The sequence below is a fragment of the Arachis ipaensis genome, chromosome B6, assembly GCF_059453495.1.
Source record: "Arachis ipaensis isolate K30076 ecotype BB chromosome B6, ASM5945349v1, whole genome shotgun sequence".
NCBI lineage: Eukaryota > Viridiplantae > Streptophyta > Magnoliopsida > Fabales > Fabaceae > Arachis > Arachis ipaensis.
In genome coordinates, this window is record NC_142441.1 from 70,177,192 (window position 1) to 70,193,744 (window position 16,553).

At 38.3% G+C, this 16,553-nt stretch overlaps 2 protein-coding genes and 1 pseudogene across 2 annotated transcripts; 1 reads left to right on the top strand and 2 right to left on the bottom strand.

Annotated features, from left to right (window-relative positions):
- The first annotated feature begins 2,745 nt into the window (after positions 1–2,745).
- On the top strand, positions 2,746–3,358 carry LOC148561268 (uncharacterized; annotated as a pseudogene).
- A 5,939-nt stretch (positions 3,359–9,297) lies between these two features.
- LOC148561269 (uncharacterized) lies at positions 9,298–13,346 on the bottom strand. The gene is made up of 2 exons (XM_088490712.1): positions 12,914–13,346; positions 9,298–11,174 (listed from the first exon to the last, which is right to left on the bottom strand). The coding sequence occupies exons 1-2, from the start codon at positions 13,344–13,346 to the stop codon at positions 9,298–9,300; spliced, it is 2,310 nt and encodes a 769-aa protein (XP_088346838.1).
- Positions 13,347–13,373: 27 nt separating this feature from the next.
- Positions 13,374–13,825, bottom strand: LOC148561270 (uncharacterized). Its single transcript, XM_088490714.1, has 2 exons — positions 13,810–13,825; positions 13,374–13,771 (listed from the first exon to the last, which is right to left on the bottom strand). Exons 1-2 carry the CDS (start codon positions 13,823–13,825, stop codon positions 13,374–13,376), a joined length of 414 nt encoding a protein of 137 aa, XP_088346840.1.
- Between the last annotated feature and the right edge of the window lie 2,728 nt (positions 13,826–16,553).

A 16,553-nucleotide genomic window follows, 5' to 3' on the forward strand; every position in this document is an offset into this window, starting at 1 on the left:
AGTCTTGCTTATTGCAAGTGCCGCCTGAAAGTCCTTTTAGGTTCAGGATCAAAGTCTAACAGAGGTTTCTTGTCCCTATTCTTGCTCCTAAACAGACAGAAGACAAGAAAAGAAGGAACTCTCTACGTCAGAGTGCAGAGAATTTCCAATGAGGTAACCTGTGTAAACAAATAAAATAAAAAATACTAAATAAATAAAGCAAACAGTTCGAAAATTATAAATAAAATTAAAGTAAAAATTTCGAATTTTTTTTCTTTTTTTTTTAAAAAAATTGAACATAAAAATTAAAATAAAAATAATTAGATAACACCAAACATAATTTCAGAACTTAAGAAAAAACTAATTGATAGAAAACTTGAAAATTAAAGTCAAGAAACAAATAAAACTAATAAAATAAAAAATAAAAAATAAAAAATAATGCAAGGAGTAAATAAAACTAAAATGAAATATAAATAAAAAATAAAAAAAATAAAAAAAGCTACGAAAATAAAAGACAAATAAACTAAACACAATAACTAAATAATTATGAAAACTAATAGACAAAAATAAAAATTGAAAAGGGAAGTAAAAAAAACGAAAACAGGGGCTGGGTCCTGGGTGAATGAAAAGCACGGAAGAAAGAAAAAAAAGGAAAAAAAAATAAAAAATAAAAATTGATAATATTAAAATAAAACTAATTAAAAGAAAAATATCTAATCTAAGAAATCAAACAACGAGTAGTTGTCAATTACAATCAATCTCTGGCAACGGCACCAAAAACTTGGTACGGAATTTATAACCACAAACTAATCGACAATTGTATCGGGTCGTACCAAGTAGTATCTCAAGTGAATGAGGGTCGATCCCATGAGAATTGATGGATCAAGCAACAATAGTCAAGTGATTTGCTTAGTTGGACAAACAGAAAATGGTGTTTGAGAGTTCAAAATGCATTAAACAGTAAACTCAGAATATCAGAAGACAGGCCGTAAATAAGTTGAGAATAATATATGGAGAAACAGTTAAGGCTTCAGAGTTATCTATTTTTCGGATTGACTTTTGTTACTAACTATTTTAATCATGCAAGATTCAATTCCTGGTAAACTATATATGACTAACCCCTAATTTCTTAGACCTTTTTAGTCTCCTCTAAAATTCATCAACCGCCAATTCATTGGTCAATTAATTCCAATTAGAAGGTGAAGTTCATTTCCAGTTATACGCCATAGAAATCCTAATTACCCAAATATAAGAGGATTATATGTCACGTATCCCGTTAAATCCAGATAATTAGAAATTTAGGAGAAAATGTTTTCAAGCTGTTGTTCAAGTAAAGAGCTTTTCCAAATTATATAAGAACTCAATTAGAAAGAGGGTCATACTTCCGTTCCACCCAATTTCATAAAATAAGAACGAAAACAATTCTTGAATTATATGAATCAACACATAAATTAAAATAAAAAAAATAATAGAATCAATCCATACAATAGACAGAGGTCCTAACCTTAACAGCGGAGGTTTAGTTGCTCCTGGTTTAGAGTGAAAACTAGAATTCCGGCAAACTGTAAATTTTGGGATGAGATGGTATAGAAGAGAAGTTTCTTTTTCCCTTTTATATCTAATCCTAATTAATTAAAAATCTATTTTTTTAAACTAAATAATATATTTTTCTTTTTTTTAAATAAAAATAAAGTTTAAATCAGAATTAATTAAAGCAATATGTGCGTCTTCAATTGATGAATGGGAGCCACTTGATTCCTTAATAATCCACGCCTCAAGTTAGGCGCAGCTTTGGCCAAATTGATGGAGAAGAAGTATGGACTATTATATATCGTTGGAAAGCTCTGAAAGTTAGCTTTCCAACGCCACTAGAATCACATCAATTGAACTTCTGTAGCTTGAGTTATTCAGGTTTGAGTGCAGAGAGGTCAAGGTTGACAACATCATTCGCCTTCTTCTCTTTTTCTGTGGAAACTTCATCAAATCCATCAAAGTAGTATCCATAGTGGCTAAAAGATAATTAATTTTTGATTAAACTCAACAAATTAAATGCAAATTTATTAGGAAAAGGTAGGAAAGATGCTCACGCATCAACCTCATCAGCGTATATTCGGGTTGTTTGAGGATTCCTTCCATGGGTTTAAGAGGGAGTGCTTTAAGGTGCGTCCTGCCCGGGTCACCATTCCTTCTGGTTGACGTTAGAGGAGGAGCAATGATTTCCGACTTATTGGAACTTCGGTGTCGGGCCGTCAATTTTAACGAAGGTTACCTTTGATGGCCTGTCCCCTGAAGATAAGGATATCGCGAGCGTCCTTTGGCATCTCTTCGGGGAGCGTCCTTTGAACCCTCGGGATGTTATGGGGGATCCTGTGGCCTACCGAGCTTATATTGGTGTGTGTCTTTATTTGCTTATGTATTGTCTGTTATCCCGAGTTTGGTACATATGCTTTCTTTTTTCCTTTTTCAGTTGAGATGGCTGGTGGTTTGACGTCTTAGGTGAGGTTGAAGGTTTCCATGGATCGGGAGGAAGCGTCGTCGACTTCTCCTTCCACCCTTTCATCCCATCCTGCCGTGGACTCTCCAGTTGTTTCGCACAAGGTGGTCTCGGTGGGGGCCGGGGGCGGTGTCCATGCTTCGCCGGGTCCGATGCTTTCTCCCGAGGAGGAGGTGATCATGGTCTCGGCCGCCGAGGCTTCTCGGAATCGGAGAAGGCCTGAGGAGATTAGCAGCGAGAATCTGGAGGGGGAAGGTGCTGTGCCTTCCTTAATGGATCAGCGCTTCGATGCTTCAGCCTTCATTGACCAGCATCTGATACCCGGTACTGAGGGGTATTTTGACGATTGCGATGTGGGTTTTCAGGCCAAATCGGTGCATCATTCCCTTCTCCGGTCTGCGGTTATAGTTCGGAAGGCTGAGCTTGTGATGGCCCAGGTTGGCCTTTTAGACAAGAAGTTGCGCCACTCTCAGTCCGAGGTGGTCAAGCTAAAGGAGCAGTTCAAAGCGTCTGAGACAGCGAGAGAGAAGGCCGGGAAGGCGTCTGAGGATGCTGGGGTCGAGTTGCTTCGTCTTGCCGAGGTCAAAACTTCGCTTCTGTCCCAGCTGGGGGGGGGAGAGAAGGAAGGCCTCGGACGCTGAATCCTAGGCCGCCGTGCTACTTGCAGAGGTGGGTACTCTGAGGGCCGAGATGGCTGCCTCGAAGGCTGAGATTGAGGGGCTAAAGAAGGAGAAGGCGAAGTTGCTGGCCGACGTGAAGGATGCGATTTCGGCGATCGAGGAGACGATGAGGGCTCAGGCTCAGGTTCTTGCGCCAGAGGCTGATGTGTCCGTTATGGGTGCATTCAAGACCGTCCGAGATGGTCACATCGTCAACCTCGAGTAGGGTTCTTATATATTTTTTGGTTGTACTATGATATGTTGTGCCGACTTTGGAACTTTGTAATTTTTGTTTTGGCTAGGTGTTTCGAGCCGTCTAGCCATACTTGGTAACTTTGGATTTTTATCCGTATTTATGTTTGGGCTTTTTGGGCCGTTTTACCTATTTCGGGTTTTCGAGTTTCGAGGTTTACATTTGGGCCGTTCGGGCCTTTCTTTTTTTTTAATCCACTTGTTTTGACTTTGTCTAGTTGTTCTCGAGTCGTTGTTATGACTCATGGTGCTCGGGCCGTTTTGGAGGGGGCCGTTGTTAGGTCGTTTCATGGTAGTTTGTGGATATCTATTTCTAGGCCTTGGGAGTGATCAGTCCCTGGTGGTGGCCGCTTGCTCTTTTGGCCTTTTTTTTTGCGTTCCACGACGGCATTCTGTTGCGGACGATAAGGACATGAGAATTGGTGCAAGACTCCCCGTTGCTGCAGGAATGCATCGAGAGCAAGTTCTTTGGCATTATCCAACCTGAAACACTTAATTCTTTGGCCAAATTGAGTTTCAACCAGGGCAAAAAAATTCTTTAAGCAGTCTGTGGCCTCAGACTTGTGAGTTAGCATATAAATCCAGCAAAAACGAGATGCATCATCAACAATTGTCAAGAAGAAACGTTTTCCATTATAAGTTGGGATATGGTAAGGTCCCCAAACATCACAATGTATAAGGTCAAAAGCATTAGAGGACATGTTATTATGTGATTCGAAAGGAAGTCTTTTGAATTTCGCTAAGTGACAAACTTCACAAGTGTGATGGCCTGACTTATTTGGTAATTGCAAGATATTATCTAAATGCTGTAAAATACTAGAAGGAGCATGTCCTAAACGTGCATGCCATAATTGGGATTTGCACAAATTTATTTGATTAAAACTGGTATGAAAAGCCGGATTAGACTAAGTAGAGACATATGATGATGACTTGGTTGGGGTGTCAGCTCTCAGGATATAAAGTCCTTGCTGCAGGCTACCCTTCCCAATCCTCTTCGAACACTTGTTGTCCTGAATAATGAAGTGAGTGTATCCAATAGTCACAGTGAGTGAAGAATTGGAAAGTAAGGCGGACACTGATAGTAAATTGACTCGAAATTCAGGCACATAAAGCACATTGTAGAGTGTAATATTCTTATTGATGAAAACTGACCCTATGAAATTTGCAGAAAAGATGGCACCATTTGGTAAGGAAACTGAAAACTTTTTAGAGGTATAAATGGACTCAAAAAGTGATAAATCACAAGCAATATGTATAGTGGCTCCACTATCTAAGTGATGAACGGATTTTTGACGGTTTAGAAATTCACTAATGAAATCTCGTTGTAAAGTATAGTTTCTAAACCAAGCAATAATCCTTTCCTACAAAAAGTTGTTTGTCACTAGTACAAACCCCTAAAATTTATAAACCGAAGTATTGGACCTCGGGTCGTTCTCCCTAGGAATTACAATAAAGTGTCTTGTTATTGGTTATGAGTTATTTTGGGGTTTTGGATAAGAAGCATGAAAAGTAAATGGCAATGAAAATAAACTAACAACTATAAAAGGCTCTTGGCAAGGTATGAAAATTAGAAGTCCTATCCTAGTTATCCTTCTCAATTGTGATGAGAATTGTTCATTGCTACCACTTAGTTAACCCTTACTAATTAAAGGAAAGTCAAGTGGATGAATTAACTTGAGCCACAAGTCCTAGCCAACTCCCAAGGAAAGACTAGCTTTAGTGCACTCCAAACCAATTAGCAATCTCTCCAATTATCAATCAACAAAGGAATTAGATAACTCAAGTGTCACTAATTACTCTACCTAGGCCAAGAGGAACAAAATCTACACTAAAACTAAAAGAGACATTTCAACAAACACATAGAGTGCAATAGAAGTAAACATTATTAAATGCAAGAATTAAAGGAATCTACAACTACAAAGGCAAGAGATCAACAATAGAAAAGCAAAGAAGAACAATTATTATGAATTACCTCTTATTGAATTGGAAGAATGTAGAAGGAACAATACTAGATCTACAACAAAATATAAGAACAACATAAAGGAAATTACAACAAAAGAATAGAAGAAGATTGAATGTAGAAACAAAGAATTGAGAGATAGAAGTGGAAGAAAGCAAAGATTAAAGCCTAGATCTAAGAACTAAACCTAATCCTAATCCTAATTCTAGAGAGAAGAGAGAGCTTCTCTCTCTAGAAACTAACTCTAAACTAATCCTAATGAGTGTGTATGATTGGAATCCCCATTGCTCTTCAATCCTTGGCTTTAAATATCATGGCGCCAAAGTTGGTTGGGATTGGGCCCCACAACCCTTGAGAATTCGTTGGTCACGTTTTCATTAAAAAATCATAAACCAGCACCGACGCGTACGCGCACAGCACACGTACGCGTCCATGGGGTGATTCGCAGGTGTGCGCAAGCGCCAAGTGCGCGCGCGCGTCCATGGGCGAGTTCAACTTCTTTGACTTTTCATGATTTCTCCACTTTGCATGCTTTCCTCTTCACTCCTTTGATCCATTCCTAGCCTTTTCAATCTGAAATCACTAACAAACATATCAAAGTATCTAGTGGAATCAAAGGGAGATTAAAACCATCAAATTAAGGGTCTAAAAGCATGTTTTCACATTTAAGCACAAATAAGGAGACAATCACAAAACCATGCTATTTCATTGAATAAATGCGGGTAAAAGGTGATAAAATCTCTTAAAATCAATACAGGATAAACCGTCAAAACGGGGTTTATCAACCTCCCCACACTTAAACCAAGCATGTCCTCATGCTTAAACCAAGAATGAAGCAAAGGGCATGGCATTTATTCAATGGAAACTAATTAAATGCAATCTACCTATATGCAACTATCTAAATGAATGCAATTGCTTGGTCAAAATAAATCAATTCCCAAGAAGTATATATGCACAAGGGCTAAGGACTAGCAAGCTTAATCCACAATTGAATTGAGTTATTAAATATTTTTACAAACTTGCATGAAAAGAGATGATCATAGGTGAAAACATGTAATTGAGCATCAAACCCTCACCGGTAGTGTTTGCACTCTATTCGCTCAAGTGTTTAGGGTCGATTCTCTCAATTCTCCCCTAATCATGCTTTCCAAGATTTGTTTTTCTTCTAACAATCGACATACATTTCATGCATGCATACAAGTATCATGAGGTCTTTTCTTTAGGTTGTAATGGGGTTAGGGTCAAGGTAGGATGCATATATGGTCAAGTGAGCTTGAAGTTTGAATCTTTGATAAGCTTAGACTTCCCACCTAACCTATGACATCCTATACAATTAAGTTCTAACCTAACTACCCATTCTTCACTTTTTCTCATACTCATGCATTTTCTTTTTCATTTCACAACACTTATGCATTGATTTTATTGGACCTTGCTTTGGGGCATTTTGTCCCCTTTTTATTATTTTTTTCTTCTTTTTTTTTCTTTTTCTATATTTTTTTCCATATTATTTTTCTTTTCTTTTTCTTTTGTTTTTCTTATTTTTTTTTCTTTTTATATACAAGAACCTCAATGCATAAGGTTTTACATTTGATCAATACATGAGTATGTACCCAATTCCCAATATTTCCAATAACATTACAAAACTACCCTTTTATTCACCCAATGTCCCAAGGTTCCCACACTTGAATGATACTCACACACACTAGCCTAAGCTAATCAAAGATCCAAATAAGGACAATTATTGTTTTTCGCTTCAAGGCTGGTAATGTGCTAAATTAAAGAATAAGTGGGTTAAGCGTAGGCTCAAATTTGGCTAACAAAGGAAGATAAAAGGTAAGGCCATTTGGGTAAGTGAGCTAATGAAATGATGGCCTCAATCATATAAATGCATGAATACACAAAATAATGGAAATAAATAATCAAACAAATCAAAGATTACAATCATAGAAAGAGACTAATGCACACAAGAAGGAAAAATAAGTGGTTATAAGATGTAACCACACCATTAGGCTCAAGACTCTCTTGCTTGTGTTCTTAGCTCAAAAAAACATGATCCACAATATTTATAATTCAAGCAAGTTCTATGAAAAATTTTCACTCAAATCAATTGAGGTGCCCTATAGATAGAAATCTTGAAAAATTTCATTATTTGAAAAATTTCATTATTTTGACTAAGCTTATTGTGTATACATATGCAAAAATAAGAAAATGAAAGTAAAAATCCTAAAAACCTAAAATGAAATGCAAAAGTGTTGGGATTAGAAATTTGTCACCCAAAATCGCCGACCGGTCGGACGACCTCCCCATACTTAAGAGTTTGCACCGTCCTCGGTGCACTCAAAGATGAGCAAGGGGGTACGGCGAGTCTCTGGATTGCTGCGTGTTCTTAGTCTCACTTCCATGTTTGCTTGTGGTGCATTTATCATGAAAAACAAAAATACAACACCATAAGATGAGAAGATATAAAAGCAAGGAAGCATACATTGTTGGAATGAGGTAAATCACTAGAATTGAGTGAGTGAATTAGTGTGACATTAAGAAATATTAGGTGCGTGAATTCTAAATTGCACGGTTTAGAAGACACATTAGTATAAAGAGCTATGTCACAAAAGAAGCATGCACGTCACTTATCCTAGTGTGCTTGAGATGCTTTAAGTAAGCTTGTAAGGTAAGACAAGCATTAGAGAAGCATGAAAGCATTCAAGTCAAACATATGGATGGATATAATCATGAAACACAATGCATTAAGATAAATGCACAACATCATCCATCAAGAGGTTGCCTAATCGAGGGGAAAGGATCCAAATCACATGATGGCTAGCTACAACATGCAATTCAAAAGAGTTATAAGCTCGAAGACAATTCTCATCACTTGGTATTTTTCAAAAGGTAAGCATGAAGAACTCAAAACCAAGTAACAAAATATAACCTCAATCATAGAATCCAACAAAGATTATCTAAAAACATTCATGCTAAAATAGCATTTAGGCAATAAGGGATATAGCAATGTATAGTAAACAAAGTCAATACTCCAACACTTATGATGAAAAGAGAGAAAATAAAATGAAAACTAAACTAAAACTAACTAATCAACTAACTAACTAACTAACAACCAACTAAAATAAATGGTTATCGATGGTGTTTGGAAGTGTTGGATGAGGGGTAGTAGGAGGGAAGAAGAAAGGAGAAGGAAAGAAATAGAAAGAGGAGAAGAAAAGAAGTGGATGGGAGAAAGGGTATCCACGCGAACGCGCACATGGCGCGGGCGCGCGGGTGGTGGAATAGAGAGAGAGGCGCAGACGCGTACTCTGCGCTCACGCGTAGATGGGGATGTGGGCATGGGCGCGGACGCGTACCTTGCGCGTCTGCATGGATGGCTAGCCAGGCCGACGGCCTACTGTTGGCCCAGAGTTGGCACAACTCTCTGGTAAAAGTACCAGAAGTGCAAGTGGCCTAATCGACGCGCGCGCGGCATGTGTGCTTGCGCGTGTGTTGCGAATTCAGCATGATGGGCGCGGACGCGCGGATGGTGTTGGGCCGGGGGCTCAACATTCGCACAGTGAAGGCCTAACTCTCGGGTTTGCTAGCTGGGAGTGGAACTTCTGCATCTACGCGCGCGCGCCATGTACGCGGACGTGTAAATGGTCGAAAATGCTTGAGGTGCGCGTACGCGCCATGTACGCGTACGCGTGAATGGTGCTTTGTTTTTTTTCAAAATTTTTTCTATGTTTTTGCGCCATTCTAAGCTTCCAAACATCTACCAAAACACCTTAAAACCTTATTTAACACATTAGACTACCAATTAAACTCTACCAACTAATCTAAACATGAAATTAAACTAATTTTGTCAATATTTACAAAAGAGAAAATGAAAAGATTTTACCATGGTGGGGTGCCTCCCACCTAGCACTTTTGTTTATTGTCCTTAAGTTGGACTTATGGGGAGCTCCTCATCAAGGTGGCTTGTGCTTGTACTCATCTTGGAACTCCCACCAATGCTTGGTTCTCCATTGTGCCCCAAGATTCTTCATGGATTGAGCCAAGTCTTGATGGAGTTCTTCACAAGCTTGGGGCTCCCAAAGTTGATCCTCTTCTTGTAATCCGGGATCCCACACTTTGTTTTCACACTCGTCTTGAGGTTGATCATCATTATTAGTCCAACCGGGTGGTGAGTAAGGTGAATTCTCTATATAGTGGCCAACAATCCTCCTAGACCCATCTATTTGAGCACTACTCCAACCTTTATATCTCATGTTTGATGCATCAACCATAATGAGCCTTGATGTGCAACGCCAACCACGAAACATCTTTCGCTTACGCTTCATCCCACAAAGGATCCTAAGTTGACCATCCGTTTCAAGCAAGCCATACTCAAGTGGGACAATAAAGCTAATAGAAATGAATTTTACCCACTCAAGTGAAGGAGTAGATGGCCACCTAGGAAAAGATGCTTCCAAAGATCTTGACAAAGCATAACCAACCCCCGTTCTTCTATTTCTAGGGACTTCCACCTCTTCACAAGATTTCTCTAATTCAATCCTTTGTTCATTAATAATCAAACTATCTAAGCCTTTTCCCTTAATCAAACTATAATTAGGAGGGTGAAAGGAGTTTACCTCCGCAATATTTTCAAATGCACCGGGAGAAGGTTCTTCAAGTTCAAAGGATTCTCTACCACTAGGACTTGATGCTTGCTCTTCATTGCCATGGGAAGTCAGTTCTTGCTCTATCCCATCCAAGTCTTCATATGGAATATGCCTTGGAAGGTGTGCACTTTCCTCCCTAGCATCAATTTCAATCATCTTGGAGGGGTTTTCTTCAACTCTATGTTCCCATGGAAGCTCCGCATCTCCTAAGTCTTCTACCACTTCTTCCTTGTCTTCAACAATTAAAGCTTCCTCCAATTGTTCCAATACAAAGCAACTTCCCTCATTTCCCACCGGAGTTTCCAATCTCTCATTCATGCTATGTTCTTCATTTGATTCTCCACATGTAGCCATGGGAGTTCCTTGAGTGTTCAAGCATTGGGAGGCTAATTGATTTGTTACTGCATCCAAGGCGGCCATGAAGTTTTGCACATCCCTTTTCATTTCTTCTTGCCCTTGAACAAGAACACCAAGGATGTTATCCATTGGAGGTTGGGGTGGACGGAAGGATTCATCATTTTGGGGGAAGGGTTCATAGTAGGAAGATGGTTCTTCTTGGTAGAGTTGTGGTGGTTCAATATTCTCCACTCTTTCCACTTGTTGCACAACACACTCCATGGTTGCTTGAAATTGATCCAATGCTTCCTTGAGACGATCCCTTGACTCTTGTTCCGCTTGGATATCATGATAGGGATCATATGGGTCTTGGATCGATGGACATGAATATTCTTCCATGTGAGGTTGTGGTGGAAGGTAGAATTCCTCTTGTGGTTGAAAATTTTCATATATTGGAGGTGGTTCATCTTGGTAATAATGTGGAGGAGGTGGCTCTTGAAAATATTGATGTTGGAATTGTGGTGGCTCTATATGTGGTTCATATGGCTCATATGGTTGTTGGTAGGATGGATATGGATTAGGGTCATATGAAGGTGTTTGTTGAAAATAGGCTTGTGAGTGTGGTTGAGGGTCATGTTGAGGATATGACTCATAGGCATATGGTGGTGGTTCTTGAAAATCACAAGGAGATTCACCATAGCCATTTGATTGATATGCATCAAAGAATGGCTCTTCCTCATAGTGCATTGGTGGGGGTTGTTGCCATGAGGATTGATCATAAGCATATGGCTCTTCCCACCTTTGATTGTCCCATCCTTGATACACATCTCCATTATAGTCCTCATCACCTACAACATAATTGTAACTACACTCATAGCCAAAATGAGAATTCATAATGGAAAGAGAAAACAAAAATCAAAAGATAATGGAAAATAAGAGAAATAAAATTCTACAACTAGCAACTAAAGCAAAAAGCAAGATATTCACACTATTCACATATGTACAATAACCAATAACATAACACCATTGCAATTCCCCGGCAACGGCGCCATTTTGATGAACGGATTTTTGACGGTTTAGAAATTCACTAATGAAATCTCGTTGTAAAGTATATTTTCTAAACCAAGCAATAATCCTTTCATACAAAAAGTTGTTTGTCACTAGTACAAACCCCTAAAATTTATAAACCGAAATATTGGACCTCGGGTCGTTCTCCCTAGGAATTACAATAAAGTGTCTTGTTATTGGTTATGAGTTATTTTGGGGTTTTGGATAAGAAGCATGAAAAGTAAATGGCAATGAAAATAAACTAACAACTATAAAAGGCTCTTGGCAAGGTATGAAAATTAGAAGTCCTATCCTAGTTATCCTTCTCAATTGTGATAAGAATTGTTCATTGCTACCACTTAGTTAACCCTTACTAATTAAAGGAAAGTCAAGTGGATGAATTGACTTGAGCCACAAGTCCTAGCCAACTCCCAAGGAAAGACTAGCTTTAGTGCACTCCAAACCAATTAGCAATCTCTCCAATTATCAATCAACAAAGGAATTAGATAACTCAAGTGTCACTAATTACTCTACCTAGGCCAAGAGGAACAAAATCTACACTATATCTAGAAGAGGCATTTCAACAAACACATAAAGTGCAATAGAAGTAAACATTATTAAATGCAAGAATTAAAGGAACCTACAACTACAAAGGCAAGAGATCAACAATAGAAAAGCAAAGAAGAACAATTATTATGAATTACCTCTTATTGAATTGGAAGAATGTAGAAGGAACAATACTAGATCTACAACAAAATATAAGAACAACATAAAGGAAATTACAACAAAAGAATAGAAGAAGATTGAATGTAGAAACAAAGAATTGAGAGATAGAAGTGGAAGAAAGCAAAGATTAAAACCTAGATCTAAGAACTAAACCTAATCCTAATCCTAATTCTAGAGAGAAGAGAGAGCTTCTCTCTCTAGAAACTAACTCTAAACTAATCCTAATGAGTGTGTATGATTGGAATCCCCATTGCTCTTCAATCCTTGGCTTTAAATAGCATCTTTGGCGCCAAAGTTGGTTGGGATTGGGCCCCACAACCCTTTAGAATTCGTTGGTCACGTTTTTATTAAAAAATCATAAACCAGCACCGACGCGTATGCGCACAGCACGCGTACGCGTCCATGGGGTGATTCGCAGGTGCGCGCAAGCGCCAGGTGCGCGCGCGCGTCCATGGGCGAGTTCAACTTCTTTGACTTTTCATGATTTCTCCACTTTGCATGCTTTCCTCTTCACTCCTTTGATCCATTCCTAGCCTTTTCAATCTAAAATCACTAACAAACATATCAAGGTATCTAGTGGAATCAAAGGGAGATTAAAACCATCAAATTAAGGGTCTAAAAGCATGTTTTCACATCTAAGCACAAATAAGGAGACAATCACAAAACCATGCTATTTCATTGAATAAATGCGGGTAAAAGGTGATAAAATCTCTTAAAATCAATACAGGATAAACCGTCAAAACGAGGTTTATCACTAAGATCCAAGCATTATTGGGTAATTTTGACCTTATCATGGATGTGTTGAGAACAATACCTGGTGGGGTTGCGACACCTGTGGATTCAGGAGTTGGGGTTTCCTGAATTTGGTGATGATTGAGTAAGGACAAGAGTTGTTGAACTTGAGCAAAGGTCAGGTTGGGAGGGGCAGGTGCTGATGGTTCCAAATTGACAGAAACATTGTGTACGGATGGCCTCGTGCCTCTCCCTTTGCCAAAATTTGGTGGGAACCCGTGGAGCTTGTAGCACTTATCAATGGTATGCCCAAGAAGGCCACAATGGGAGCAGAGAGGACGATCTTTCTTGAAGGTGCCTCGGCCACGACCTTGAGGCTGAGTGGCATGAGGATTGCAGGCGAGGAAAGCCACCTGAGGTTGTGGCAGTGAATTCAAGGAAGCTCCTAATGCTCGATGTTTCTCTTCTTGAGTCACCAAAGATAGCACCTTGTTAATCGCAGGGAGAGGTTCCATGAGTAGAATTTGGCCCCAAATTTGAGACTAAGACTCATCTAGTCCCATCAAGAAGCAATGGACGTATTCTGCTTGAAGAAATTCTTGCATAGCTTGAGCATCACCACAGTTGCATTGTACGGGTCTGTAGGAGTTCAATTCCTCCCAAAGAACTTTGATCTTGGTAAAGTATTGTGAGATGGTCATCGTGCCTTGGCGGAGGTTCATCAAATCACGTTTTAACTCAAAAACGCGAGGGCCATTGCCATGCTGGAATCTCTCTTTCAAATCATTCCAAAGTTCAGCAGCCGAATTTGTATACACTAGTGAAGTGGCTATCTCTTTTGAAACAGAATTTAGAATCCAAGTGCTCATTACATCATTGACACACTGCCAGTTTTCAAATTTCTCTGGTTCAGTGGTAGGATCAGGTTGAGGAACAGAACCTGTGATAAAAACACCATATCTAAATGACTATGTGTACCATACCTCAACACCATATCCTCTCACTAACCCCCTTAGTACTCACAAGCTCAGCTCCAAATATCACAACTCCATTGCTCAGTTGGACATCATTCCTGAACCTCAATTCTATCACCAAGCTGTAAAGTTCAAAGAGTGGCGGCAGCCCATGCAAGAAGAGCTAGATGCTCTCGAAGCCAATAACACTTGGGTTTTGGTTGAATTACCCAAAGCCAAACGTGCAATCGGGTGCCGGTGGGTGTACAAAGCCAAATTAAAGGCTGATGATACATTGGAGCGCTATAAGGCACGCCTCGTTGCCAAAGGCTACACTCAACAAGCCGGGATCGACTTTCGGGATACCTTTAGCTCGGTCGCAAAAATCACCACAGTCAGGACTCTCCTCACCATTGCTGCTGTCAAGAATTGGAGTCTTCTCCAATTAGATATCAACAATGCATTTCTCAACGGCGAATTAGATGAAGAAGTTTACATGGAGTTACCCTTGGGCCATCCTCAACGGAAAGGGGGATTAGTTTGCAAGCTCACAAGGTCTTTGTATGGTCTGAGGCAAGCTTCACGGCAATGGTTTACCAAATTCTGTAACACTCTCCTCAGCCACGGATTCACACAATGCAAACAGGATTACTCTCTATTTGCTTTGGGTGAAGGCGATGCGACTACTTTCCTCATTGTTTATGTAGATGATATCATCATTGCTGCCCCCAAGCAAGAGATGGTTGACAACGTTAAACTGAAACTCCAATCAATTTTCAAGCTCAAAATCTTGGGTGACCTCAAGTTTTTTCTGGGTTTAGAACTTGCACATTCTAAAGCTGGCATCACGCTTACTCAAAGAAAGTATGCATTGTCGTTATTGGAAGAGACAGGTTACTTAGGATGTAAGCCTGCTACCACGCCTATGGATGCAAATCTGAAACTTCGAGCTGGTGAAGGCGACCCCGTTCCTGACCCATCCCACTATAGAAGACTGATTGGCCGCCTCATGTATTTAACGATTTCCATACCAGACATTACCTTCGCAGTAGTGAAATTGGCCCAGTTTATGTCCGATCCGCGCCTTCCCCATTTGAATGCCATTCATCAGATCCTTCGTTACTTGAAAGCTGCACCGGGACAAGGGCTCCCTTTCTCCTCTAAGTCCAAATTTAATCTCACTATGTACACTGATGCGGATTGGGGTGGCTGTTTAGATACGAGGCGATCCACCACTGGGTATTGCACCTTTTTGGGTGATTCTCTGATATCGTGGAAGAGTAAGAAACAAGATGTGGTTTCCAGAAGCTCGACCGAGGCTGAATATCGGGCGTTGGCAAATGTTGCCTGTGAGCTACTTTCGCTCGTTGCCTTGCTAAAATTCATGCACGTTGAGGTCCACTCAGCCATGGTTTTTTGCGACAACATATCGGCTATTCAGATGTCTACCAATCCAACGTTACATGAAAGGTCCAAACATATCGAGATTGACTGCCACTTTATTCGAGAGAAAGTTGCTTCTGGAATTATCAAGCTGGTGCATGTTCCAAGCAAGCATCAACTTGCAGATATTCTCACCAAAGCACTCTCTGCTCCTCAGTTTCAGTTTCTCATGGCCAAGTTAGGAACATACAACATGTATGCTCCAACTTGAGGGGGGCTATTGGATATATGATTAGTAGCATAAGTTAAAGTTAGTTAGAAATTAAATTAGCTGTACCAGTTAGTTAGAATTGGGACTCAATTAGCCACAGGCTTGGTTAACTTCATTATGGTGCATGTATATAAACCCTCAATTGAGAAATTCAATAACAGATTTCACTTTTCTCTTCTTTCTGTTCAATAGAGAGGTTGGATCTTTTAATTAAGTCCTTGTACCAAAAATTTTTTTTAATTGAGTCTTTATATTTTTTTTTTCATTTGGATTTTTGTACCAATTTTTTATTTTAAATTGGATCTCTATACAATTAAACCAATTACTGTTAAAAAGGACTTAATTGAAAAAAAATTTGGTTCAGGGACCAAATTAAAAGGAAAAAAAGTATAGAGATCTAATTAAAAATTTTACAAAATTATAAGGACTAACAGAGTAATTAAACCTAAAAAACATAATAGTTCAACTAGCTATCTTTTAAAAATGGTCTTTTATTCAGCTTCAGCTTTTTATTACAATATTTAAAAAAAATTAAAACAAATACATCTAAATAGATTTAGTATTTTTTTAAAATTAAATATACATCCAAAATATAAATTAAATAAAACTAAAATTTAAAATTTAAATTTTAAAATTTTTACTTCAGTTTTAACATTTTTAGTTTCTAACAAATTACAATTTAAATAAACATCTAAAAATTAAATTAAATAAAATTCAAAATTTTAATTTTAAAATTAATAAAGAATTTGAAATGAAAAAATACAAATGCTCAAATAAATAATAAAACTTCCAACTAATACTATGATAGAATATGTTAGATATATATATTGAATAAGATTAAAAATCTTAACTTAATTATTTATTTTAATAATTTAAAAAATGTTAATATTCAAATAAGTAATGAAAAATCTAACTAATAATAAAAAATAAGAAATATTAGATACATTTTTATCAAATAAGATATAAAAAATGAATTCTGATTTTAACGTTTAAATTAAAATTTTAGATTTATGATGGTGGATGTGTTTTAAAAATATTTTTTAATAATTTTAGATATATTATAATTGAAAAAAAAATAATTTTTATGAACATACATTTTAATAATTTTAAAAATA

Bases quoted from the DNA above. Each gene is read 5' to 3' on its own strand.
- LOC148561269 (XM_088490712.1), bottom strand. From the start codon at position 13,346: ATGGAACCTCTCCCTGCGATTAACAAGGTGCTATCTTTGGTGACTCAA. The intron at 11,175-12,913 runs GTATTGTTCTCA...ATTATGTTGTAG, and splicing joins AGGTGTCGCAACCCCACCAG to GTGATGAGGACTATAATGGA.